The 26,290-nt window shown below is 35.6% G+C and overlaps 1 protein-coding gene across 4 annotated transcripts in view; it reads right to left on the bottom strand.

The window, feature by feature from the left end:
- Positions 1–1,312: 1,312 nt before the first annotated feature.
- BANK1 (B cell scaffold protein with ankyrin repeats 1) overlaps positions 1,313–26,290 on the bottom strand; it is a 305,662-nt gene continuing 280,684 nt past the window's right edge. For 2 of the 4 annotated variants that reach the window (XM_045820456.1, XM_045820453.1), the window contains 5 exons: positions 17,959–18,137; positions 13,191–13,254; positions 5,118–5,147; positions 4,058–4,113; positions 1,313–1,595 (listed from right to left, as the gene is read on the bottom strand). In XM_045820456.1, the coding sequence (XP_045676412.1) occupies positions 1,476–1,595; positions 4,058–4,113; positions 5,118–5,147; positions 13,191–13,254; positions 17,959–18,137 (449 nt within the window). In that variant the 3' untranslated portion in view covers positions 1,313–1,475. Of the gene's footprint in view, positions 1,596–2,419; positions 2,508–2,756; positions 2,822–4,057; positions 4,114–5,117; positions 5,148–13,190; positions 13,255–17,958; positions 18,138–26,290 lie in introns of those variants that run through there. The other 2 variants (XM_045820454.1, XM_045820455.1) reach the window with 2 other exon arrangements.

The raw sequence follows: 26,290 nt of genomic DNA, 5'->3' as shown, positions 1-26,290 counted from the left end.
AGGTATATTAGCTGTAGGCTGCTCAGTCTTTGGGAGTCAGCACAGAATCCTCACAAGGCCTCTCGTGGAGGTCTTTCCTTCCTGGCAGTGACTAGGGCTCTTTGAGAAATGCTCCAAACCTCTGGGGAAAGTTCACGCATTTCTAGTCTACATCCCTGCCCCTCCGCTCTGTCCTCTGACCTTCCATCACTAAGGCAAAGCCTCTGTTGTATTGCTCAAATTTGATGGGCAGTATTCTATATATTAAGAATAAAGCCCAGAGATTAAAAATATTGCTTCTTTATGGAGCATTCTCATTTGGGAACATTTCAAAATTTGAGCTACCCTTCCTCTGCCTTTGCATTTCTCTACTTTTCATCTCTTCCTTCCAAGAGCAGGCATGCTATGGACTCATCTCGATCCTCCAGCTCCAACCTCGTCTGACCAACGTTCTTGCTCTGGCACAGCCTAATCAGTCTGGACAGGATGAGCTGTGGTACAGGAAGCCTGGGCAGTTTTAGGTTTCTCTGTCCATGTTTCTTTTTGTGATGACAAAGGAGTAAGATTTCCAGGGCCAGTGTGTCTATGGAAAGAGACTATTAAATGGGCTTTTTGCCATGGTTTTGTTGTAAGTTAGCCCAGTTCATAAGGGTAGTATTTTAACAGATCCCGAATTTAGATTCCTATCTATGTTAGAGACCTGATTAACTCTCAGGCCTTATCTTCCGTTTCCACCCTTAACTGAGTCTCAGGTAAGAAATGAGCTAATTATAATTAGGAAAGTTAAAATTTTACTTGTCACTGGATTTCACATTCTTAATAAAACTAAAGCTAATGGTGCAATTGTAGGTATCAGTCACAGGCTAGTATGGAAGTTTTGACTTTAGAGATGATATATACATTTACACTTTACAAATGGAGAAAATCATAGAAAAGCAGTCAGCTTCCCCATTGCTTTCCCTAACTACTTGGGTGTGGCAATCTGCAGAAATGAGGGCTCATGCACAGAACAGCATTCCAGTTCTTGAAAGTTTGGATGTGAAACTTAGGCTGAATTTTGAAATATAATAATCAAAGGCAGCTTCTATAGGGATTAATTAAACTGTATTATTTAAAAACCAGGTTTATTTAACAAGTTTAATAGTCTTGAGAAACCTATAATCAATATTTTGCAGAAGGACTGTAAAAAAATAAACATTCCCATCTTTGTTTAGAAGGTAGAGAAACATCGTTTCTGTTTATTCTACTTCATGGGCCCTACACAGTGAAATTAGTCTGTATTAGGGTGGTTGGTGATGTGGGCTGTGAAAGAATTCAGAAACAGAAGAAAGTATAGAGAGTAAAACTTTTTTATTAATTTTCCAAGAGGGCAGAGGGGCTTGGTGTGGAGGTACACCAGCCCTGAGGGGCGGGGGCTTTGAGCTTTTACGAGGTGACTGGGGTGGCTGTAGAGCAGGATGTTTCGGCTGGTCTTGTACGGGCTGCATCTTGTCTCCTTATTGTTTTTGGGTGCATGGTCTGGTAGTTGTGGTCTGGCACGTCCTGTTTCGTAAGTTCCTCGGATCCTCTGCACCTTCAGGGTGCTTCCAGTAATTTTCTAGTCCTGAGGATAAAGGCTCATAAAAGAAGAGTCAGTTATGCTTTTTGGGGTCCGGCTAGCTCTGGCAGAGAGGGCCTGAAATGGGGCTTTTGTTCTATTACTCAAGTTCACTTTCAAATAATTTTCGTAGACTTCTCTCTTTGTAAAATGGCAGGCAGAAGAATTTAGTGGTTAATTTCCATGCATTGATCTTTCCCCCCATACATTAATTTTTAAAAGTCAGACATAGCTTTAAACATTCATTTTATTTGCAGCAATTGTTCATGAAAATCATAGAATGCTAAAACCATTTTCTATTCTAAGCTAGTAAAATGTGTCTAAGAAATAAGATGGTGAATTTGTAAGCCTTTTAACAAGGTATATAGGTTATAGAAATATATATTAACATGAGATACAAAAAGTTAGAAAAATGATGTTCAGGGTTACATGCAAATAAGCACTAAATAAAGGAAGATTTCTGCAAACATTATATAATAATAATAGATAGTTTTGAATGTGAGAAATTCAGAAAATGGACAAGTCACTCAAAAGGCAAATATGTACTGAACAAATTTGTGTTTTCATTGTTATTCTAAGGACTGGAGAAGTAAGTCATTAAGGTTAGTGCCTAAATTAGACCCACTAACTTTGCTACAGAGCATTTAATATTTCTGCTCTTGTCCTTCAATTTTCAAAATGGAAAATAGTTGCTTCAGTGGGAACTGCATTGTAAAATGCAAGAATTTTATTTTCAAAGAATGCCGGCATTCAATTTTAGTCTTGATAAACTCATCTGGAGCAGATATAATGTCAATAAATTGTGGCAATAATAAACTCTGAAATCCAGAGGACTGCTTTTTCTTTCACAATATAGATTTGCCCTGAAGACAGCAGGCCATCCAAATGCAGAAAGCACAGTATCTGCAGACTCTTGTTTCATTATAACAACCTGAAAAAGAGATCACAGGAAATGCATTAGTGAATAATGTATCATCAATTGAAATTGATTAGCTAGCATAAAGTCACCCCCATACATAAATCTTTCTAAGGAACAATCACCTTTGGCTTGAAAAATACACATGTTTATTCTTTCAGGAGAAGAAAATGAAATATTTATTTTGTTTGCTAGACAAATGATTCCTTCAAGTCCCAAATAAGCCTAATTTAGGTTTTTAAAAAACATGGCTGTTTTTCTTACCTTCCTTAGTGATCTTTTCTGTAACAGAAACCAAATTCCTTTTCAACTTGGAGTCGAGCAGGATGCTAAGAAAAAAAAATACAAAGAGCTAGCTAGCATTTCTCCATTTTTAAAGCTGAGCAAAGAAACATGAAAAAGTCATAGCTGCCTTTCACAGTCATGAAAAAGCAGCTGTGCCGAGGTAACTGACAAGAAATCCTCCCTTTTATAAAGAACCAATCATTGTAAAGCTCAACTCCGTAACAGTCCTTGACTTCAAATTTTATTTCCATTTTGATGGAGAGTAGTCCAAGTGTTGGGAATTTGTATTCTTTTCTCTTATCTGAAATCTTACTCCAAAATAACAGAACATGATTGTACAGTCCTTTAGATCACAGAGAAGGATCTTTGTTTCACAAAGATATTTTCATAAATTCCTGGGCCTAGCTGGCATCCCATAATTCTGCTATAGCCGAATGAGTCTAGTGAGTCTATGTATTGAAGGGTGCTCATTAGGCCTGTCACCCATTGGTGGCCACAGAATGATCCAGAAATGCAAATACTTTGATCAGTTCTTAAGAGTGAATGGCTTTTAAGATTACTAATGATTTATTTGAAACATTAGAGAAATTAAGGGTTACTAATTTTGGTACGTTTAAATTGGTTTATTATGAGAACTTAACAAGGGCTCTAATTCTGGATTTTTTGCAGGAAATACAGTTGCCACATGACCTGGAGTAACACTGCAAATTCCCTACATCTTATATATAGATAGGTGGAATAACAATTTTTATGAAGAAAAATTTGTGTATGGGACATTATCAGTATTGTTTTGAACTGGTCTTGGTTTTCAATCGTGGCTGTCTTTGTCTAGTGTATTTAGAGCTTCTTGTTAGCAATTTATTTTCAGTTGACTTCACAATGTGAAGTAGTGCATATGCACATAAACAATATTGTGGGGTTACAATTTTTTTCTAGATAGAGACTTTAAAGACTGTATCCACTGTGGTTCAAGTAGACTTGTGATAAAGATTATGCCTTCATACTGCCTCTAAGATTTATTTGGTCCCTATGTGTGGAATTGAACCACACTTTGGCCTCTATGCCTTTTTCCTTAGATCAAGTTCCTTCTTTGCTTTTTTCCAAATAGTTAATTTCTTTAAGTTACTGCTCATGGATTTTGTATACAAATGGTTATGTAACCTATTTTATTTATATTTTGAGTATGCTTCAAGGCATAATCAGGATAGAAAGCTTTTATGTTCTTTCTCAAAAAAATTCTTTTTTCCTTTTTACCAAAAATTAAGATAAATACAACCTACCTTATTGCTGAAAGGTATGCTATATGTAATATTTTCATTGTGAACACTTTCGTTACCTAGAAGTACAAACTCTGTTACTATCTCTTTAGTCATTTACAAATTTAATGATTCATTTATTCAGCATATTAAAAATTATATATACAAAGGGTAAGATATGGATAAAGGGAAAAATTACTGAAGCTATTCAGGGGCATATTGAAAAGGCATCTTTGGCAAGTCCACAATTTCTCCTACCTATACTGATTAACTCGCGTAGGATACTGAGGAGTTGCTTCAGCCCAGAAACAATCTAACGCCTTTGAATAACAACATCCACTTGTGATTACACCTTCTTCCTCTTTTTCTTTTCTCCATTTACCAGGATTTGCCAGTTGCAAAATATACTTTTTAAGAAAAATCTTTCCCTACTACTCCCCATTGGCTTATGCTACTGTCCTGCTTTTACCGCAGGCTTCCCATTTTCCGTCGCAGCCTCACCTCTCGCTTCTGTTCCCAGCCAGTGCTTTGGTTCTGGCCAGAGCCCACTGCTTCTGGGTTATCCCACAGCTGCTTGTCCGACCTCTGCTTTCTCTCTACCCTCCCAACATTCTGCACACGTTTCTCTCCATCACACTAAAGTGAATCACTCTCTCAAGTGTTATTCCAATTTCATTTGCTCTATTAATAACTTCCATTCACCAAACATCTGCTCTTATTTACATATATCTTCACAGCAATTCCCATGGTGGAATTCTTATCCACATTCCACACGGGAGGAAACTGAGGTCCAACAAGTTCAAGTGACTTGCCAAAGGTCATAACCAGTAAGTTGTAGAGAGCCAGGTCAAACAGAGTTCAAAATATACGCTTCTTTTACTATATAACAATGCCTCTAGCGTTGCTATTCTAGAACCATCTCACCATTTATTTTGACTGCCAAGTGGTTTTGCATATAAATACAAAAGCTATGTGAGATTTTACACTGCTCTGCCTAATGGTATTAGGTTTAATTTATATTGAAATTGGTTTACCATGTGCTTTGTTTTAGTCCTAAATCCTTCCATAAATACCAAGCACTTACCATTTGGATGGTGCACAATGGTGAGCCTGTCTGGAAGATAAAAAAGACATTCTAATGAGTTTTGTTCAATATGTATTTTAAGTCTTCTTTTTCTCTCTTTTTTTGTTTACTTATCTTTAAGGAGGGCATGAAATTTCACAATCTGATTTAAAAAATACCTCTATCCATTAAGTGTGAGAAATCATGTCTTTTATTACTTTTCCTTCCTCCTGTTGCTTGTTTCTAAATATAATTTTAGATATGTTTGACACTTAATAAAAGCTTGCTATTCTGCTATGATATTGTTTTAGCCTGGGCTACTCCTTTGTTTGAAGTTAACATTATTCAGTAATAATTACATACTGTAGAATTCAAACATTTTTCAGTGTATGCTTTTGACAAATATATATAGCCAGTTGAGACAGAGAAAATTTCTCCCACAGAAAATCCTCTTATGCCCCCTTATCAATCCTCACCCTGCCATTGCACTTGATAACACTTGACCTGATTTCTATCTCCATCAGATTAGTTTTATCTAGAACACAAGATAAATGGAGTCTTATAGTATATACTTCTTTTTGTTTAGTATCTTTCTTTCTTTTTTAATGAAGATTTTATTTATTTATTTTTGGAGAGGGGAAGGGAGGGAGAAAGAGAGGGAGAGAAACATCAATGTGTGGTTGCCTCTGGTTCACCCCCTACTGAGGACCTGGCTCACAACCCAGGCATGTGCCTTAGACTGGGAATTGAACCGTCAATCTTTTGTTTTGCAGGCTGGCATTCAATACACTGAGCCACACCAGCCAGGTGTTTGTGTCTAGTATCTTTCACCCAGCATAATATCTGTAAGATTCATTCATGTTGTTATTTATAATAGTAAGTACTCCTATTTATGGATGAGTAGTATGTGAGACAAGGAAGCTAGGAAAATTTCCTGACAAATGAATAGGGAGGTAGAGGTAAAATAGTTAAACAATTAGCAGCCAGCTACTAAATTACAAGATCTTATCTTCCTTAACCATAGCCATCTCTCCTCCCCAGCCAGAGAGCAAGTATTCAGGAAGAGAACTAACAGAGTTAGTATCATTAGTGCCAGCCAAACGGTAAAGTCAGGGGAATAAATAACAACAAAAAAACAATTAGAGCCAAATCCAAGACAGAGGTGAATCTGACCAGAGGATGATCCCAAACCCCCCTATACACTCACTTTGATACATCGACATATTGAAGGACACACCTGAAAAGCTGACAATCTGATTAATTCCTCCCCTAAAATTCTTGCCTACAAAAAACCCCAGATAACTCTCAAGACAAAGGACCCAGTATCCCCTCTTTTCCTGAAGTGTGTACTCTTGCCTTCTTTCTCCTAAGCTCACAGGGTTCTGACTAGACTTACAACCAGGGGAGCAGTGGGCAGCAGTAGCTCATCCCAGGCAACCCCCTGATTCTGTCCCTGTGGGCCCCCCTTTTGCCCCTGTAACTTGTTTCCTGAGTCTAAGCAGCCCAGCCTAGGCTCACTTCTGTTACAATGACCTTTTTTTATGAGGCAAGCAACCTGGCTTTGGCTCACTGCTTTGGTCTCTATGACTTGTTTTCCAAGTCTAAGAAGCTCCACTTAGGCCTGATTGTTTTCCTTACTTACCTAAGAGCTGAAGCAGCTCTGCCTAGGCTCAGAGCTGTTCCTAAGATCTTGTTTCCTCTATCCGAAGCCCTTCCTTTGTCTCACTGTCTCCAGCTTTAATAAATGTACTCTAAAAATCACCTGGACTCATGCCTTACAATCTTGCCTGCACGGAGTCAGGAACCCACACGTTCCAAACCATGCTGGGTTAGAACGGCCTCGGCGGGTCTCTTCCCAGTGACAGTATGTATCTACTGTATAAATATACTGCCATGTAATGATCTGTTCTCCTATTGGACATTTGGATTACTATTTCCAGTGTGGCTATTATGAATGAAACTACTATAAACTTTTGTGACTATGTCTTTAGATGGACACATACTTACATTTCCCTTGAAAAAATACCTAGGAGTGGAACAGCTAGGCAACATCATTGGTGCCTGTTTAACTTTTCGAGTCAACACAATGGGTCATACTCCAACCAGCAGTGCATGTGGGCGTGTCCAGTTTTCCCACATCCTAATCACAGCATTGATGATATTCAAAAATTGTAACCATTATACTTGTTGTGTTTTGGTATCTCATTGTAGTTTAATTTGCCTTTTCTTATGATTAAATATCTTGAGCATCTTTTCATATGCGTTTTGAACATTTGTTTCTGTAAACTAAGACTTAGGTGCTAGATATTCTCATTGATGCTGAGCTATCATTGCTTCTAGGTCTTCTCAGCAGACAGAGCTAAAAATACATATATTTATAAACACAATTATATTTCTATATATCTGTCATACATGTATAACCATGAGTCATTACATCCTTACCTCCAATTCCAACTAATACCACAACATTCATCCTAAGCTTCCTTCTTCTCTTAGTTGTAACTCCTTTCTCTAACAACAGGAAAACAGGCTCCCATAGCACATTTATTTACTCAATCTTACAATATATACAAAGCAGTTTTGAAATTGCTAAACCAAACCCCTCTAGGGAAATAAGCCCTACCAAATGAAGTATAAAATACCCTTTTCATGTACTTTTTTCTTTTTAACTTTAGCCTTATAATGTTCTGTTTTCTCAATTTATTTTTTTCTATCCCTCTCAGTGTAAATATGTTATTTGTAACATCAACAAGGTTCTTTATTTTTTAGTTTACCTTCCATTTTGTGTTCTTCCCAGCCCCATTTGTGTTTGCTGAATACGTGAAATAGTTACAAAGTTTTAAAAGGCAGACTACATAAAGAGGTATATTTGGAGAAGTGTAGTTTTTTTTCTTGTTTTTGAGTCAGTTTTGGTAAGTTTTGTTTTTTAAATAATTTGTTCCTTTTATTAAATTATTAAATGTATTGGCATTTTTGTGAGTATGTCATTGTATGGACATATGCTTAATTATAGTTTGTTAGTATCATTTTATTTTTATAGTATCTGCTGTGATATAGTATTTTATAGCATAGCATTTTAATTCCAGATATTGGTGACTCTAGTTTTCTATATTTTCCATCATCATTTTTGCCATGGGATTACAATTTTATTTATGTTTTTTTTAATTTTTAAATTTTATCTTTTACTTTAGAAAGAGGGGAAGAGAGAGAGAAATATTGGTGTGTGAGAGAGAAAGATTGGCTGCTTTCTGTATATGCCCCCATTAGGACTGAACCTGCAACCCAGACACATGCTCTGACCAGGAATCAAACCGGTGTCCTTTTGGTTTATGGGATGATGCCCAACCAACTGAGCTACACTGGTGGGGGTATTTATGTTTTAAAATAACTAATATTTGGTTTTTAAAATTTTCTCTATTCATATATTTCACTTTTCATGAATTTTTAAATCTTATTTTTATTATTTTTTTCTCTTACCTTTATTTTTGGATTAAGTTTGCTTTTCATTTTCTAGTTTCTTAAGGTGAAAACTTAGATCATTGATCTTAAACTTTTATCTTTCTATTGTAACATTTATAGTCATATATGCTTGTCTAAGTAGTTTTAGTTGCATTCTATGAGTTTTGATGTTATTTTTCATTATTATCTAGGTTGAAATATTTTCTTAATAATTTTTATTTGACCTTGCATTATTTTGAAATGTATTTGATTCCCTGTATATTTTGAGAGATTTTGCTAATTAATTAAATTATACTTCTGTTGTGGTAAAAGAATATAAGATTTCAAAGGACTGAAATTTTTCAGAGAACATATTCTGAGCATTTCAGTCTTTTGACATTCACTGAAATTTTTTTTTTGCTAGTCCAGCAAATTTCTTATCTTGGTGAACCTTCCGTGTATCCACCGTCAACAAGCATGTCTTCTGAATTATTTTCAATGTCTTGTTCTGTACATGTCAACTGGATAAGTTAGTTGATAGTGTGGTTTAGGTCTTCTGTGTTTTTACTGGTTTTTATATATTTGTTCATTCAATTACTAAGAAAAAGGTGAAAATACCTTGGAGTATTATCAAATTTTGCTTCTTGATAAAATTCATAAGTACATATATAGTATAAAGAATACAAATATTTAGGATTTTTATATCTTCCTAGTGATCTGCCTTTTTATCATTTTGTAATATCCTCTTTTATCTCTTGTAATACTGTTTGTATTGAAGTTTATCTTGTCTTGTATTGATACAGCCACGTCAGCTTTCTCATGCTTACTGTTGGCATGGCAGATCCTGTACTTTGTTACACTCACCTGTGTCTCATATTTAAAATACCTGTCTTTTAGATAGCACAAAGTTGGGTGTTACTTTTTATCTGGTCTGAAAATATCTACCTTTTAAATGAAGTATTTAATTCATTTACATTACATAGTTATTGATATGACTCATTTAATGCTATTATTTTCTTTTTATTTTTAAACTTATCTATTTTGTTCACATTCCTCTTTGGTTAACTTTCTGCTTTATTTTTGGTTAATAAAATGGCTTTCTGGAGCTCCATTTTCTCTACTAGACTCCCATGTATGTATGTATGTGTGTGTGTATCCATCTCTAATCTATTTATTTATTATTGCTTTATAACTAAAATATGCATCTTTAACTATCAGGATCCACTTAGAAACAACAGTGTACCTCTTCATGCTTCATGTCTTACACTTCCCACTTCATACCTCCTACCTTATTCTTTCCTCTTCTTTGTACCTGATTCTTCACATTCCATACTTTGAATTTCATTCTATAAAGATTTTACAACCATATAATTCACTTATCTTTGTATGATTTGTCTTTGTCTTTACATGATTGTCTTCATATCTTTTCCTTTTTTATATGTTATAACTCCCAGCTTAAGTGTGGGGCTAGTCCCAGTGAGAGCCTCAGAAAAGACATGGGGCTTTCTACATGTTAAAGTGGAAAGAAGCTCAGAGCCAAGCCAACACGAATTCATGTCAGTAATTGAGCTGCCTACTAAAGAAAGAACCTACACTCATCTGAAGAATTTTACAGAATCCAGAATATACAATAGATTATCTATAATGTTCAATACTCATTTTTTATAAAGGAAGAGATACAAAGAAACTGGAAAATAAAAGAATGCTCTCACAGTAAAAAAAGAAAGAAAGAAAGAAAGAAACTGGAAAATATAATCCACAGAGAAGCAAAAAAAAAAAACAAACAAACCCATCAATGAAAACAACCTGAGGTGATCCATTATCGACTTTAGCACAGACTTTAAAGCAGCTTTGATACACATATTTACATAAAAATATGATTTTCAGGAGTTCATAAATTGGAACTCTAAGCAAAATATTGAAACTATGTAAAAGAACCAAATGGAAGTTGTATGAGTTAAAATCACAATAAAATAGATAAACATTTATCAGATGAGCTTATCAACAGATTAGATATAACAAAAGAATTAATAAAGTTGAAGACAGATCAATAGAAATTATCCAATATGATGAAGGGAAGATAAAAATCTTTAAAAAGAACAGAGCTTCGGAGACATGTAGACCAATACAACACAGTCTAGCATGAATATGGTTAGAGTCCCAGAGGAGAAAAGAGTATGTTTGGGACAAAACATTTTAAAGGAGATAATAACCAAAACTTTCCAATTTTAATGTAAACCACCTCCATACCGTTCCAAGAACTTCAGAAAAGTCCAAAGAGCATAACTGTTAAGAGGACTCCATGCAGGCGACTGTAGTGAAACTACTTCAAGCCAAGATAAAGAGATACTTTTGAAACCAGCCAGAGGAAAAAAGTCACATTTCATATAGAGGAAAAAGGAGAAAAATATTTAATTTCTTAACAGAAACAATGAAGGACTAAAGACAATGTAGTAATATCATTGAAGTGTTAAAAATAAAAATGACCACTTAGAATTGTAAATCCAGAGAAAATATCCCTCAAAAATTTGTTGAAATGAAGGCGTTTTCAGATAAATAAAATCAGAGAATTTGCAGACAGCAAAACTGTAATATAACAATCAGTTTAAATATGTTATATTGGGTGAGGGGACAGTGAAAACCAAAACTTGGATCTTCACTAAGGAATAAAGAACACTGAAAATTACAAGAAGCATATAGATGTAAAATATTAGAGTTTTTCCCTGTACAATCCATGTGGATCTATAGAGGCTTGGTTTTAGGCTTTGTTATGGCTGATCTAGGGTAGGTGTTACTCTAGGTCATGGTTCTTACTCTGCATATCTCTTGGTGTTCACAGCAGGATGCCAGGTATTTTAACAAAGTGTCAAGGAGACCTTTCCACCCTGGCCAGGCAGGAACTCAAATATCTTAGTGTGGATTTTCCCTAATTCTACTGAGATTCTAGTGTCTCTGTTCTGTGTGCAATGTCCTAAAAAACTGCTATCTTGTACATCTCGGGTAAGCTTGCTCTGTGCTTGCACAGTTCGTCTCTCAGCCACAGACCTGTGCCATCATTTACTCCCTCTGAGGCCGCCTCTGCACAGCTACTGCTGCAGTGACCTGCCACACACCCTCCAGAAACACGAGCTGCTCTCATCTCTGATCTTTGTCTCCGCAGCTCAACAGGACTGCCTGGTTTTGCACAGGCTATAGCCAGGAAATCAGTGGTGGGAATCATGAGAGCTACCACAGAAGCTTTGCTTGTCTCTGGGATTATAGCCTTAGGTTGCCTATTGTTTACTCTCTGAACTCAGGTGTCTCATATTTTCGCTCAGCATTAGTGTTCTGTACAGTGGAAGAATTTATTTGGTACTATTTATTCCACTTTGGCTGGAAGGGGAGCTAGCTGATTCCTAATTAGGACACCAGTGATTAAGAGCACTGATTTTGGATGTAAACAGAAATTGGTTGTAGTCTCTGATCTGTGTGTCTTTGGGTGTCTTAGTTTCTCAGAGTCTCAGTTTCCTTATTTATAAACTGAAACTAATATCTACTTCAAAAAGTTATTGTAAGAAATTAATAAGATAATATTAAATGTATTGTAGGTAGTCAGTAAATATTAGCTGCTACTATGACTTAATGTTACTTAGTAAAATTATTTATATATTTTGTAATTTTATACTTTTTAAATTTTTCATCTTATTTTACATTAGAATGGAAGTCTGTAGAATTTAGTAATCTGTAAATTAGTCCCATGTTTATGACCTTAATTATTGTAGAAAGTATTTCTCTTTTAGGAAACATTTCTAAGAGAGCTTGAAGAATTCACTATGGGAAAATAGATAGCAACCTAATAATATGAAAGGAAAATGAATTTGAACAGGGTGAATTTCCACATGAAACACTAGCTGAAAGCTATGCAATATTATTGAAAATGGAAGAGAGGAAATCTTTCAAGCTTTGCTAGTGGTTGTTAGTTTTTAATTTTCTGTGCAAAAGTAGGGACTTGGGGAAAGAGTGGTCAGATAGTGAGAACATATTTATTTTCAATTTTGGAATGTGTTGTTTATCTTTGGTGAGGATTTACCATCTTAATAATGTTTGGTTTGTGTTAACATTGAGATGAGTCCTCCCCCGACCCGCTGAGCCACTGGAGAGCAACTGTTAATTATTTCCGAGGGAAATCTGCATTACCAAGAAGCACGCTAGCTGTAGGGGAAGGCAACCAGAGATTTACAAATTAAAATGGTCCACGTGTGGACAATTGTGAGAACTGACTCTGTTGAGACTGTTCTATCTTATTAAAAAGTATGACTACTTAAAAGTCTAATACTCTACAATGGCTCATATATAAGTGAAACTGGAGCAGAATCATCATTTTTGCAACTTACATCAAAATCGAAGGAAAAAAATTGCATTTACTGAATGTCCATTATGGGTCAGAGAAGGTGAAAGTATTGTATCTGTTAACTTATAAACCACTTTCAGATATGCATGATTATTCCTGTTTTGCAGACAAGGAACCGGAGTACTAGGGATTGAGGACACTGTCTGATTACACAGCCGGGAAGTGATGGAGTGTAGAGATGAACTCCGGCCTGCTTAACTCCAAAGTCCTTGTATTTTCCACTTCATCACTCTATCATTTTTGAATAGTAGGCCAATTTTACTTACCATAGACATTTTCTTCTTCTGGCCTCTTTCCAATAATGGTATCTCTTAGTTGGCGTAGTTTTTCCTAAATGAAGAAACAACCAGGAAACAGAAGTCAAGATTTACGAATTTGTCATGGATCAACACAAAATATCCACTACCATCACCAACCAGTACCACCACAGCTACTTAGAACTAATTTGGTACTGAGAATGTCCCAGTGACTATCCTTGATACTTTACATGCATTATCTTACTGAATTCTCACAACCTCATGGAGTAGATATAAAACATCATCTCATATTTCATATATAGAAACTGAAATATAAACAGGTTAAGTAACTTTCCTAAATCACACAGTTGTAAGTGGTAGAGTCAGGATTGGAATCCAGGGCCCAATTCTTTTGGGAGCTGTTTTGCCCATCTAACAGCTAAGGGTCCACACTGGCTATTTAGTGACAGAAAGTAGGAGAGTGACACAATGATGACTTGCTGCTGCCGGAGCCCAGTTCCAGTTTCTGTAGTATACAGTCCTCCCCAGGAGTCCCGTCTAAGAACTAGGGACTCAGGAGCAAAGGAAACACAACTGGATTCTCCTTCTTAGTTAATTTGTGATCATTATTTCCAGATATTCTGCATTGAACATCTGTTCTTTTTAACCACAATATAAAATAAGCTAACATTCGAAAATCCCTTTTTAGGAGAAAACCTAAGAGTAGCACTTTTCCCTAAGGGTTTCCCCTCAAACCGATAATCCACATTTCCTAAAGACAGAATTGTTTTCATTGCCTTTCAGTTACTCTCCTAAGAGTAGAGCAATTAGGTACCTAGTGATTAGAGCAGAAATGAAGAGAATGAAAGATGGGGTTTTTACCTTCTCAACCACCTTATTTTCAGCTCTGGAGATTCTGCATGGGTCTTCATTATTCTAGAAACTCTTCTATTATTAACTCTGTTTGTGCCATTTTTTTTCCTGCTAATTTCCTAAGATAATGCCTCTGTCAATAATATACCTTTACAGTTACCTCTGATAGATTCATCCTCAGTGTACAAATGAATATTTTTGTAAACTACAAAAGTAATAATGAAGTGTATGGCATTGAATGCGAATCCACATATGTTAAGAACATGGGAGAACATGTTAATTTTTTGTTCTGATTGTTGTCTGGGCCGTTATTTTAAGGACTGAGAAAATGTAGGAGAAAAGTTCCTTAACATTGGTTTTGGCAACATTTTTTTGGATATGATAGCCGAAAGCACAGGCAGCAAAAGCAAAAATAAACAAATACGACTATATTAACCTTCTACAGAGCAAAACAAATATTCAACAAAATTAAAAAGTGACCTCCAGCATGGGAGAAAATATTTGCAAATCTTATACTTGATAAGAAGTCAATATCCAAAACACATAAAGAACTCATAACAATTCATTAGCAAAAAACAAACAATAACAAAACCCCCAAATAATCTGGTTAAAAAAATGGGCAGAGTAACTGAATAGACATTTTTCCAAAGAAGACATACAAATGACCAACACATATATGAAAAAGTGCTCAACATCACTAATTATAAGGAAAATGCAAGTCAAACCCACAATGAGATACTGCCTCACGCTGGTTAGAATGGCTATAATCAAAAAGACAAAAGAGAACAGTGTCAGCAGGGTGTGGAGAAAAAGGAACCCTGAGTACTGTTGGTGAAAATGTAAATTGGTTCCTCCATATGGAACACGGTATGTACATTCTTGAAAAATTAAAAGTACAACTACCACATGATCCAGCAAGCTCACTTCTGAATATCTATCACAAGGAATGAAAACAGGATATTGAAGATGTCTGCAATCCCACGCTTACTGCGGCATTATTTGCAACAGGCAGGACAAAGAAGCAATCTAAGTGTCTGTCAATGGATGAATGGATAAAGAAGATGTGATATTATATATATTTCATATGTAATATATTTAATGGAATATTCATCAGTCATGAGAAAGAAGGAAATTATGCCATTTGCGACAACATGAATGGACATGATTTGATGGCATTATGTTAAGTAAAAAATGTTAGAGAGAGAAAGACAAATACTGCATGATATCACTTACATGTTGAATCTCTAAACATCAAACTCCTAGAAACAGAGAGTAGAATGGTGCTTGTTACCAGAGACTGAGAGAATGGGGATAAGATGTTGGTCAAAGGGTATGAACTTTCAGTTACAAGACAAGTTTTTGGGATCTAATGTCCAGCACAGTGATTGCAGTGAACAACACTGTATTATACACTTAGGTGTTGCTAAAGAGTAGATATGAAACTACCCACCCAAATTGTAATTATGTCACAATGGAAATGTTAGCTAGCACCACAGTGGTAATCATTTTGCAATATGGAAGTGTATCAAGTCAACACTTTGAATGCCTTAAATTGTTTTCAAATTCTCACCTGAGGATATGCTTATTGATTTTAGAGAGAGAGGGAGGGAGGGAGGGTGAGAGAGACAGAGACAGAGACATCCATGTGAGAAAGACACATTGATTGGTTGCCTCCCATATGTGTCCCAACCAGTGATTGAACCCACGACCTAGGTATATGCCCTGACTGGGGACCAAACCCACAACTTTTTTGGTACACTGGACAACACTCAAACTGAGCCACCCACCCAAGGCTGAAGACCTTAAATTTACAAAATGTCATATGTCAATTACATCTCAATTAAGGTGGGAAGAAAATTGGAAGAGGACTGACTGATACCTAGAACAGTATTCAGTCAGAATGACTAAAACTTTAGGTCTTCTGGAAAGTAGGCTTAGTGCTTGCTTTTGAAATTACAGGTTAATTTTTTGCTTTGTTTTGCATACGTACTAATCTTATTCATTATCCCATTGCCCCTTTATATTAGATAAGTCAGATCAGTCTCAAAGTAGTGAGTATGGACCACCTTAAATTCTTTCTAAAATAACATTAAATATAAATATGCAAACAAAATAGAAGTAACCAATAACCACATTTTTAATAAAACAACTAGTTAAGACATTTCCAAGAAGGTAGTTAGATTGGATTACTCCAAATTGTAAACTTTATTATTGAAGGGTCTAAGGAAGATGAAGTAGAACTGACTTATTTCAATGAAATTCAGATAATCAGGCACTTCTAGGAAAGTGCTTTGTATGTGTGCACTTAAGCATATTTTATCCATTTCAGGATAAGAGGGATGTTTGGTGGCAGCAGCATTGGCACAGATGGAAAAGCATGAACAGCGATCAGTTGCAAAACTCTACAATCAGCATTCTTTCACATTTGTTTAGCAAAATCACTGTCCTTGCTTAGCCCTGCAAAGTCTGAGCCATGTTTAAACACCGGCCCACAGCCAGAGCTGCCCTCAGAGACAGATGGTTTCTGATGTGGCGTCATCTCAGATGTACTGGGAAAGTCCTCTTGCCTAGACTATCTCCTGCTTATATGCCATATTGTTCAAATTTCACCACTGGGGTTCATTTCTCCATTGTTAAAAAATGTTTTCCTAAGTGTTGTTTTTCTAAGCATTGTTTTAAATAAAAAATAATCCCCTGGTAAAGATAGAATATTAAGCTATTAATGATTATTTATGCTTTGATGTAAACTAGCTAATTAAATGCATTTCATCAAACAGCTGCCAGACAACTGATTGCTAAGACACTGGGCTTTCCATAATGAGAAGATAAAAACTCATGGAATGTTTTGGGAAGAGAAAAGCCTGTGGGATACAGAGAATAAAGTCCTGATAGTGCTCACTGAAGAATGTCACAGGTGTATATGGTGTATTTTGTTTTCATTCTTATCTTTGAACTACTTACTCTAATTTCTAATCACCTCTGAAGACGTAATTTATAGAAGACAAGACTACGCTTATCTGAAATACATACACATGCACACACACATAAACATATACAAGGTCTGTTTGGAAAAGGTTCAACCACTGTTAATATAACAAGGACATTGATGTAACCTGGCAGCCAAGGAGAGTGGACTGGAATGTGCATGTGTGAACAATGGTGACTTCACTGTACTAGTCAGTGGGATTGATAAATGCTATTGAGTGAGCATGTGTGTTGTGTGGCTGTCACATTCAAAATGACTGAGTAGAGCAAGAAATCTGCATCAAATTTTGCATTAAGCTTGAACATTCCTCCATAGAACTATTCAGATGATTCAGAAGGCCACAGCTATGGGCAACTGGTGATTGGCAGCTTTATCATGACGATGTGCCCGCTCATGCATCATGTCTTATGCAGAGTTTTTTGGTGAAAGATCAAATCATACAGGTGACTCAGTCCCTTTACAGCTCAGATTTGACACCCTGCAACTTCTGGCTTTTCCAAAAATTAAATCACCTTTGAAAAGAAGAGATTTCAGACCCTTGATGAGATTCAGGGAAATACAAGAAGGCAGCTGATGGCAATTAGCAGAACTATGTGAGGTCCCAAGGTGCCTACTTTGAAGGTGTCACTAATTAGGTGTCACCCTAATTTCATCAATGACATTCATAAAACATTCACTATACTAACGATAGTCTTAGAAGTTGGTTAGGTTTTAGCTCTGATACATTGGATTCTGGCATTGAGCTCACCAATAATTTATAAACGTGAAGTCCGGATATTTTCCAGCTTTTGATTGATAGTTTGAAAACATCTTATCTTTGTGTATATTTAAAACAAAAGAACACTTACTTATATTTCTTGTGAAGACTCAACCTTAACAAAGAAGCTAGGAGCTCTGTAAGTAAGAGAATGTTCCAGAAGGGGATGGGGTCAGTATTACCTGCTGAATCACTTCCAGGCCAGTCTTTCCCATCTGCCAGTGTTTAAATTTCTCAAGGGCTTGGTCCACAGACAGTTTCCCACTCTTCACTTGCTCCTGCAGGAGGATGAGTTCTCCCTGCCCCGCAGCCAGGTAGCCGCTCACAGTGGAGTAGGCTTGACTCTCCACCCGAGGTCTGTCTGTGATAGAAGGGGAGGGTGTTTCAACAAGAAGTGAACTTACGACAGCTAGGAAAGAAAAACTCTAAAAAATAAGGAGCTTAAGTTTCTTATTCTTATGGGTGTATGAGCAGCTACAGAATAAATCAGTAGAAATTTTTAAATGATTTTTTTCCCTAAGGATGGTGTGCCTGACACCTAGTGTTATGGTTAAAAACACTGTTTTGCATCAGTGGAAAGAAAGTGGAGAGGAAGAACAGCAGCAAAAGTTCTGCCCTGCATTAGCTGTGGGTGGTGCCTACTGCCTGGTCTTTTTGTGAGGATTACTCTGAAAAATCTCCACAAAATACTTAGCATAGTACCTGCCACATATGAAGCTAAATAAATGCTAGCATTACAATTAATAATAAATATTTGTAGAGCAAAAATAGTCTCTTTAGCTTTGGGAAAAGAGATCTGAACCAAAATCTTAATGCCATAAGAGGGTTAGGATTATTTGAAAGTTTATTCTTGAATGATTTAAAATATATAATTGCTGGTCACTTTGTAATGAATGGCTTTCTTTTCAAGAGTTTATTTTTGGAGCATTTCATGTCTTACTTGTTCAGCCCAAAAGAACCTTAGACATTTCAGTTTTCTATGTGTGGCTGTTAATGCCACACCAGAGACTGGCCTGAAGTACAGAGGTAGCACATTGCAGACATGGGAGAATCCAGTGATTTGTCCCACATGGTGTTGGAAGACCACGTGAACCACCTGCATGCCTTTATGAATGCTCTGTGTTCTCCTGGCTACCCCAAGCCCTGCCATTCCTGATAATCACTGCATGGTATCATAGTTGTGCTACCCGCCTAGCTACAGAACCTATTTAAATTTATACCCTCTCCTTTATATATTTTTCTGAAGTCCAGCACACTTAACTGTCTTATCTCAGAAGGGATACAGTAACCCAGTAGCAGCAGTAGAGGTATTATGCACTGTCAGATCTAAATATGCCCATAAGTCTAGAAGCAGAAAATAGGTAATCCTAACCAATGTGCACTAATGAGCTGTCCCTGGAGAATCACTTTACTGGGGTCCCTTCATCAGGAAAGAAATAGATCAACTAGACTGTATCCAGAAGAGACTGACAAGGACTGGGGAGGTAAGAGGTCATTAAATTCTCTAGTAATAAGGGTTCTTTGATAGTGTTAGGATTGGTTAATCTGGAAAAGAGAAGTTTCAAGTCCTGTGAAGGAGACAAGCCTCAGGGCTGTCTTGGAACAACTTCTGAGGTTGCTCTCAGTTTTGAGCAGAATTCTAGCAGGGAATCTGGGAACAAGGATACAGAAAGGGTTTCTTTCTGAAAAGATTTACATGCCCATAAAACTGCTCCATGGCCCATCATTCTGGTCCCCACAGGGCTTTCTTGGCTTGTCTTTTCTCTTCAGAAGTCCTACTGCCCCAGAACTAACAAGATGTCAACACATTCTGTACTCTAAATCTCTTCCTTCAGGGATGACAAAGCATGAAAACCCAGGGGAATCAGAGATGCACAAGTCAACCACAGGGCTCACTGGTTCAGCAGCCAAAAGCACAGACGACAACTGAGGTCTGGTTTCTTGTGCCACTGCTTTTTGTAGGTCTCCACACTCCAATTCAATTTGTGAGATGCAGTCTGCAGAAGAGTTTCACCTGCCGTTCCTGCCAGAGCGTGGAGGCTTAGCATCATCATTTAACAGCTGTGCCATTTACCTAGCACCTCACTTCTGTCAACTCTTTGCCTAAGTGCAAATCCATTTTTATCTCAGGGAAACCGTGCAGCTGAATTTTCTGCTTTCTGTGGAAGTTATCACAAGAAAAGTCTTCCCAGAAAAATGTACCAGCTTCACTTTAGCTGAACTAAAAAAAATGAATCTTTAGAAATAAAATTTATTTCAATCACCCTTTTGTATTTCAAGTTTTAGCTACTAAAATATAAGTAAGATGACTTTTGGGGGTGGGAGTTCAGTTCTGTATGGTTGTGTAAAGAGACCAAAAGAACAAAAGTTAGGAGCAGCAGAAGTGTATGCACCAAGTCCTAAATTCAAGTTGTTTTCAGTGAGGCTAATTTTCCATACATCTGCTTTTACTTTTTTGCACACTAAGTCTGATAAGTAAAATAAAATTGCTTGATAAATTACTATTAGGCATGATAAGTTGCAAAGGTACTTTCCTGCCTCTCCTCCTAAGGGTAGATTAGTGAAACCAAAATGTTCAGCCTGTTAATTTTAAGCAGAGTGTGCAAAATTGCTTTATTGCACTTAGGTTACTATTTTGTGGAGGATAGAAGGATTTTTTTCCTTCCCTCTGAATTTTATACTTAGTTTATTTTCAGACACATTAATATACATTTAACATACTTTTCCTCAAAAAGAATTTGTCAGGCTGTGAACTGTGTATGCTACAGCCTCTTGGTCTCTTACTGTAAAAACTTTAAGACAAACTACAGATTATAAAGTTGGTTCTTTTTAGTTGATTCACAGCCTTTTGGCTAAAATCAAGTGCAAACTTTTAGTTTCTTTAGTATTATTCTTTCTAGAAGTTATTCTATTTGAGCAAATGTTGGTCATATAAACATCAAGAAACCTGTTGTGGTCAGTATATGAACCTATAGGTAAGAAAGCATATTGGGCTTTTCATTCAAATTCTTTCTCTTTACTGAGTGACTGGCTAGAACATATTTTGACTGAAAACTTGCAAGGAAACAACTTGATTGTTCAACAACAAAGAGTTAAAAATAAAAAATATTTACTTAATAAATATTAGGCAGTCATTAAAATAACAGCAATGACTAAAAAGACTTTGTGGGAACATAAAAGTGCCTATTATATAATGGTGAGTAAAAAAGCAGGATACGGAATTGCAGGTACAGTAAAATCTTAACACTATCAATGTTGTACATATAGAGCATTGAAGAAAATTTAAAGATGATACCAGCTATTCTATTGTGATAATTTCAGAGGTAATAACTTTTTTCTAATTTCCAACACTCCATAATAATACTATATCGTTTTCACAATAAGAAAACATCTCTCACTTTGCTAATGGGTTTCTCCATGGAATACATGCCACTCCAAACCATGCCATATCATACTGTACCATCTCACCAAAGTATTTTGTGAGCAACTGGGAAGAACTTGTCAATAATAGGACTTAAAGAACTAGTGATCAAGTTTTAAGTCTGAAGTTATTTTTTTTCCATAGCTAGGGTATTGGGGGGGGGTAAATAAGCTCAGGTCCACATGGGCAGACTAATAGATACCTGGAATGTTGATTTATTTGTAATTGACAAGCAAGTAAGTCTCCATATTTCCTTAACTTAGGCTGTCACATAACAGTGTCTCTCCTTGATTAAACTTTGGTCAGTCTCCGCTGAGTCCTTTTCCAACTAAGCTTTACCTTTTACACCTCCATTTTTGTCTTTGTGGTACCTAATTCTCACAAGAATCAACATACTAAAGAGGTTTTGCCAGAATCTCACACCCTTGATATCTGATCAACCTCCATATCTGATCTGCTTCCTTATCTTCCACCATCTCCCAGGTAATGTCTGATCACCTGCCAACCTTTAGCAGGAATCCTATTAGGTCAACATAGCTAGAATGTCCCTTACCTCTGATGTTTTCTCTTAGTGATTTTCCATCCATCCGCTGCCTGTCCCACACACTCTGTTGCGTGGCTATAAACTCTCACTTTTCCTTTTGTGTTCAGATGAAACCGATGTCTTTTATTGCAAAACTGCATTGCATTGGTCCTGTACTTAAACCATAGTGGCCCTGAATAAAGTCATCTGAATAATTTTGACATGCATCTGAATAATTTTTTCATTAACAACACATTCTTTGCTGTTTCACTTTAATTGTTGGGGATTTAAAACATGACCTTTTCCCCACTACTTAGAATATAAAGAAAAGCACCAAAAGACAAAATGATGATCATTCATATTACATTCTTTAGAGATAAAGACTGTCAACATTTTAGTGTTTCTCCTTTTTAAGTGTATATTTCTTTTATTTTTCCTAAATTGGGCTTAAACTGATATTGTTTCCTGCTGTCTGTCTTTTTTTATTCATATACCCTAAGAATGTTTACATGCCACTAAATATTCTTTGAAATGTGTTTTTTTCTATATTATATCTAAAAAGTTTGTATGATCCATGAAGTACTTAGCCATTCTGCTACTGTTGTCAGTTTTTTATTCTTACTACAATATATATTATTATTGTTTAAAAGTCTTTTACATAAATCATTGGCTGTTATGCTGTTAATTATCTTAGAATAGATTTCCAAAAGGATAATTTTCAGTTTAAATCCTTGCAAAGCTATTAATAATCAGTACCAATCTCCTTTCCTGGAAGTGTGTTGCTATTTTCAGTCTTACTGGGATGGTGAATGAGGGCCTGTTCTATTGCACTTTTGCTAATACTTTGCATTATTTAAGTTAAAAAAAGCACAAAACCTTAGTTTTAAGATTTAAACCCTTCTTTTGCTGCTAGTGATTGTCATGCTGATGTAATGTTAAATAATATAGATTTAAGCGCTGTGTAAGTAGCAGAATTTAATAAGATATATAGCAAGAGGTGCTACCTTAATCTTTTTATTTTTCTAAATGTTGCCTAATCTGAGCCCTATTTATTTATTTATTTGATTGTTTGCTTGTTTTCTTTGTGAATTAGAAGCAGTCTTCCAAACTGTTGTCTCTTTCCCCAGGGGAAAAATAAATTCTTTTAATCCTTTCAAAATAATTGGGGTTTTCTTAAATCCATAAATCATTTTAAGAACTTAGACTATTTATCTACCTGTCTAGGAAAAGGATGTGCCTCTCTCTTTTTATTGGGAATTGTTTGTGTTTCCATTGCAGAGTGAATAAGTTATTTTTCTTTCATGATGTCTTCAGATTATTATTGCTGGTACATAAAAAAACAAATTATTTCTGAATTATATTTAACCATTTTAAATAACTTTTAGGAATCTTGTAGTTGATTTTGTCATGCTTTCTAGGTATGTAGGTATATAATCTAAAAATACTGAAAAATATGCTCTCTTTCCCAAGAGGTACACTTTTTATTTTACATTCATGTCATTCCAGTTGTTAGAACCTTTCAGTATAAAGGTGAGTAAAAATGTTGATAATAAGCATCTTTATCTTTTTCCTAAACTTAAGGAGAAAAGCTCTACCCTTGAACTAGTAAGATATTCCTAATCACATCAAAAAACATCATCCTTTTTAGTCTGTAGGATTTTCAAAAATTATGAATAGTTGAACAGTAATGATATATGTCTTTTTCATCATTAATTTTGATTATCATATACTTTTCTTAATGAAATAATGAGCACATTACATTAATATTTCTACCACATCAGGTGGTTCATATAGGAGAAAAATTCTTTTACTTGAGTTTGAAATAACTAAGTGGCAAATTTTGTCCCTGATTGCATTTTGAGTTAAAACATTCCTGAGTTATTAGTTAGTAATATTTTAGAAACTCCTTTTACCAACTGACATAGTTTTTAAATATAAATTAATTTATTTTAGAAATATACTTTATTATTTAGAGCAGTTTTAAGTGAGTAGAAGTGAGTAGAAGATACAGAGGTTTCCCATATACTGCTTGACCAAACACATGCACAGCCTCCCCATTATCAGCAATCCTGAGAAAGAAGATCAAAGTGGAGAAATCATGCTACCTAATATCAAAGTATACTACAAGGCCATAGTAATCAAAACAGCCTGGTACTGGCATAAAAAAAGATACATAAATCAGTGGAACAGAATAGGGAGCCCAGAAATAAACCCATACTGTTATAGTCAATTAATATTTGACAGAGGAAGCAAGCACATACAATGGGCTACAGATAGTTTATTAATAAATGGTGTTGGGAAAATTGAACAGATATGTGCAGAAAAATGAAACTAGACCATGTTCTTATGCCACACAAATGAGTAAATTCAAGATGGATCAAAGACTTAAATGTTAGACCTGAAGCCATAAAAATCATAGAAAGAAACATAGGCAGCAAAATCTCAGAAATTGCTTCTAGCAATATTTTATCAGATATATCTACCCAGGTAAGGGAAACAGAAGAAAGAATTAACAAATAGGATTACAACAAACTAAAAAGGTTTTGCACAGCAAAGGGAACCATCAACTAAATAAAAATATAACCCATAGAGTGGGAGAACATATTCACTGATACATCTGTTAAAGGGTTAATATCCAAAATTTATATAGAGCTTATAAAACTCAACACCAAAAAAAAAACCCCAACCAGTTAGAAAATGGTCAAAGGATCTGAACAGACATTTCTCCAAAAGGACATGCAGAGGGCCAATACACATGAAAAGATGCGCAACGTCACTAATCTTCAGAGAAATGCAAATTAAAACCACAATGAGATATCATCTCACATCTGTCAGAATAGCTATCATTGATAAATCAACAAAAAACTAGTGCTGGTGAGGATGTGGAGAAAAGGGATCCCTTTTGCACTGTTGGTGGGAATGCAGATTGGTGCAGCCACTGTGGAAAGCAGTATGGAGATACCTCAATAAGTTAAAAATGGATCTGTTTTTTGACCCAGCAATCTCACTTCTGGGAATATATCTGAAGGAACCCAAAACAGTAATTTGAAAGAGCATAAGCACTCCTATGTTCACTGTAGCATTATTTACAATCACCAAAATATGGAAGCAGGCCAAGTGTCCATCAGTAGATGAGTGGCTAAAACAATTATGATATTTACACAATGGGATATTAATTGTCAGTAAAAAAGAAGAAAGTTTTACCCTTTTTAACTATCTGGATGAGCCTGGAGAAAATTATGCTAAGTGAAATAAGTTAGTCAGAGAAAGACAATTAACATGTGAATTCACGCACATGTCGAATCTTATGCACTGATCTAACAAGGAAAATGGGGACAGACTCATAGATGGAAAGCAGGATAACAGCTAGTGGGGGGTGGTAAGGGTGTGGAAGGATTGAGCAAAGACAAAAAGGGACTTATGGACATGGACAACACTGTGGTGATTGCTGTGGAAGGGGGATTAAGGGGACTAAATGGTAACGGGAAAAATTACAATAAAGATTAAATAAAAAACAAAATGTAAAAAATAAACGTTTAGATTTCATCAACATTTCTTGTGTTTTCACATGTGAATTCTTTCAATTCTACCGTTATTTTCAACTTTCATGAAAGCTATTTCACTGGCTTCATTCCATAAGTTTTTACTCGTGTGTCTAGTTCCCTTGTTTTACTTTTCTTCTGTAATAACCACAGCGTTAAGGCTTTGATGTTGCCTCTGCTTATAGAGACAGTTTTTATGGTTGTTTTCTAAGCAGCCGATTGTGTTTCATTTTCTCTTTGCTTTCAGAGTTTTTTAGAATTTTCTCAGTTTTTATTAAAATTCTGTTATTAATACTTTAAATATTGTATTGAGAGCAGAAAGTAGGTTGAATAGGTCATATATTATTAAGTTTATTTTATCAGCTAGCATATTATCATGTATAATTATAGATATTGAAAAGTATATAGTATATTAAGTACAGGCATCATAATTTTTACATACCTCTTTTATTTATATTTTTGCATTTTTACTACTTTTTCAAAGATTCAATGTATTTATAACCTCTCACTACTACTGTAGTTTTGTCAGTTTCATTCAGTCTGTCACATTTTGTTTAAATATTTTAATGCTTTAATATTTGCCACATAAAAGTACATGAATGACATGCTTTTGTTTGGATTTTAAATTTAAATAAATAGAATGATTTTCTTTGTCTAATGAATATGTTCACCTTGAATTCTATTTTTTCTAAAATTAAGATTGAAACAACTTTATTTCTGTTTCTACTTATGTTTCGTTAAGTAATCATTACCATTAAATTAAAATTTTATTTAGTATTTGTATTGATGTTATTTTTTAAACATGTTATTTTTAAAGATATTATTTACTTTTTAGAGCTAGGGGAAGGGAAGGAGAAAGGGGAAGAGAAACATTAATCCATTGCTTCCCGCACGTCCCCAGCTGGGGACCTGGCCCATACCCCAGGCATGTGCCCTGACTGGGAATCAAACCAGTGACCTTTTGGTTCCCAGGTTGGTGTTCAACCACTGAACCACACTAGCCAGAATGGCAATGTGTTGTTTGTTTT

Source organism: Phyllostomus hastatus, unplaced genomic scaffold (genome assembly GCF_019186645.2).
Source record: "Phyllostomus hastatus isolate PE091 unplaced genomic scaffold, TTU_PhHast_1.1 phas_scaffold_39, whole genome shotgun sequence".
Taxonomy (NCBI): domain Eukaryota; kingdom Metazoa; phylum Chordata; class Mammalia; order Chiroptera; family Phyllostomidae; genus Phyllostomus; species Phyllostomus hastatus.
The sequence above is the reverse complement of the archived record's forward strand: the minus strand, read 5'-3'. Positions and strand labels throughout refer to the sequence as shown.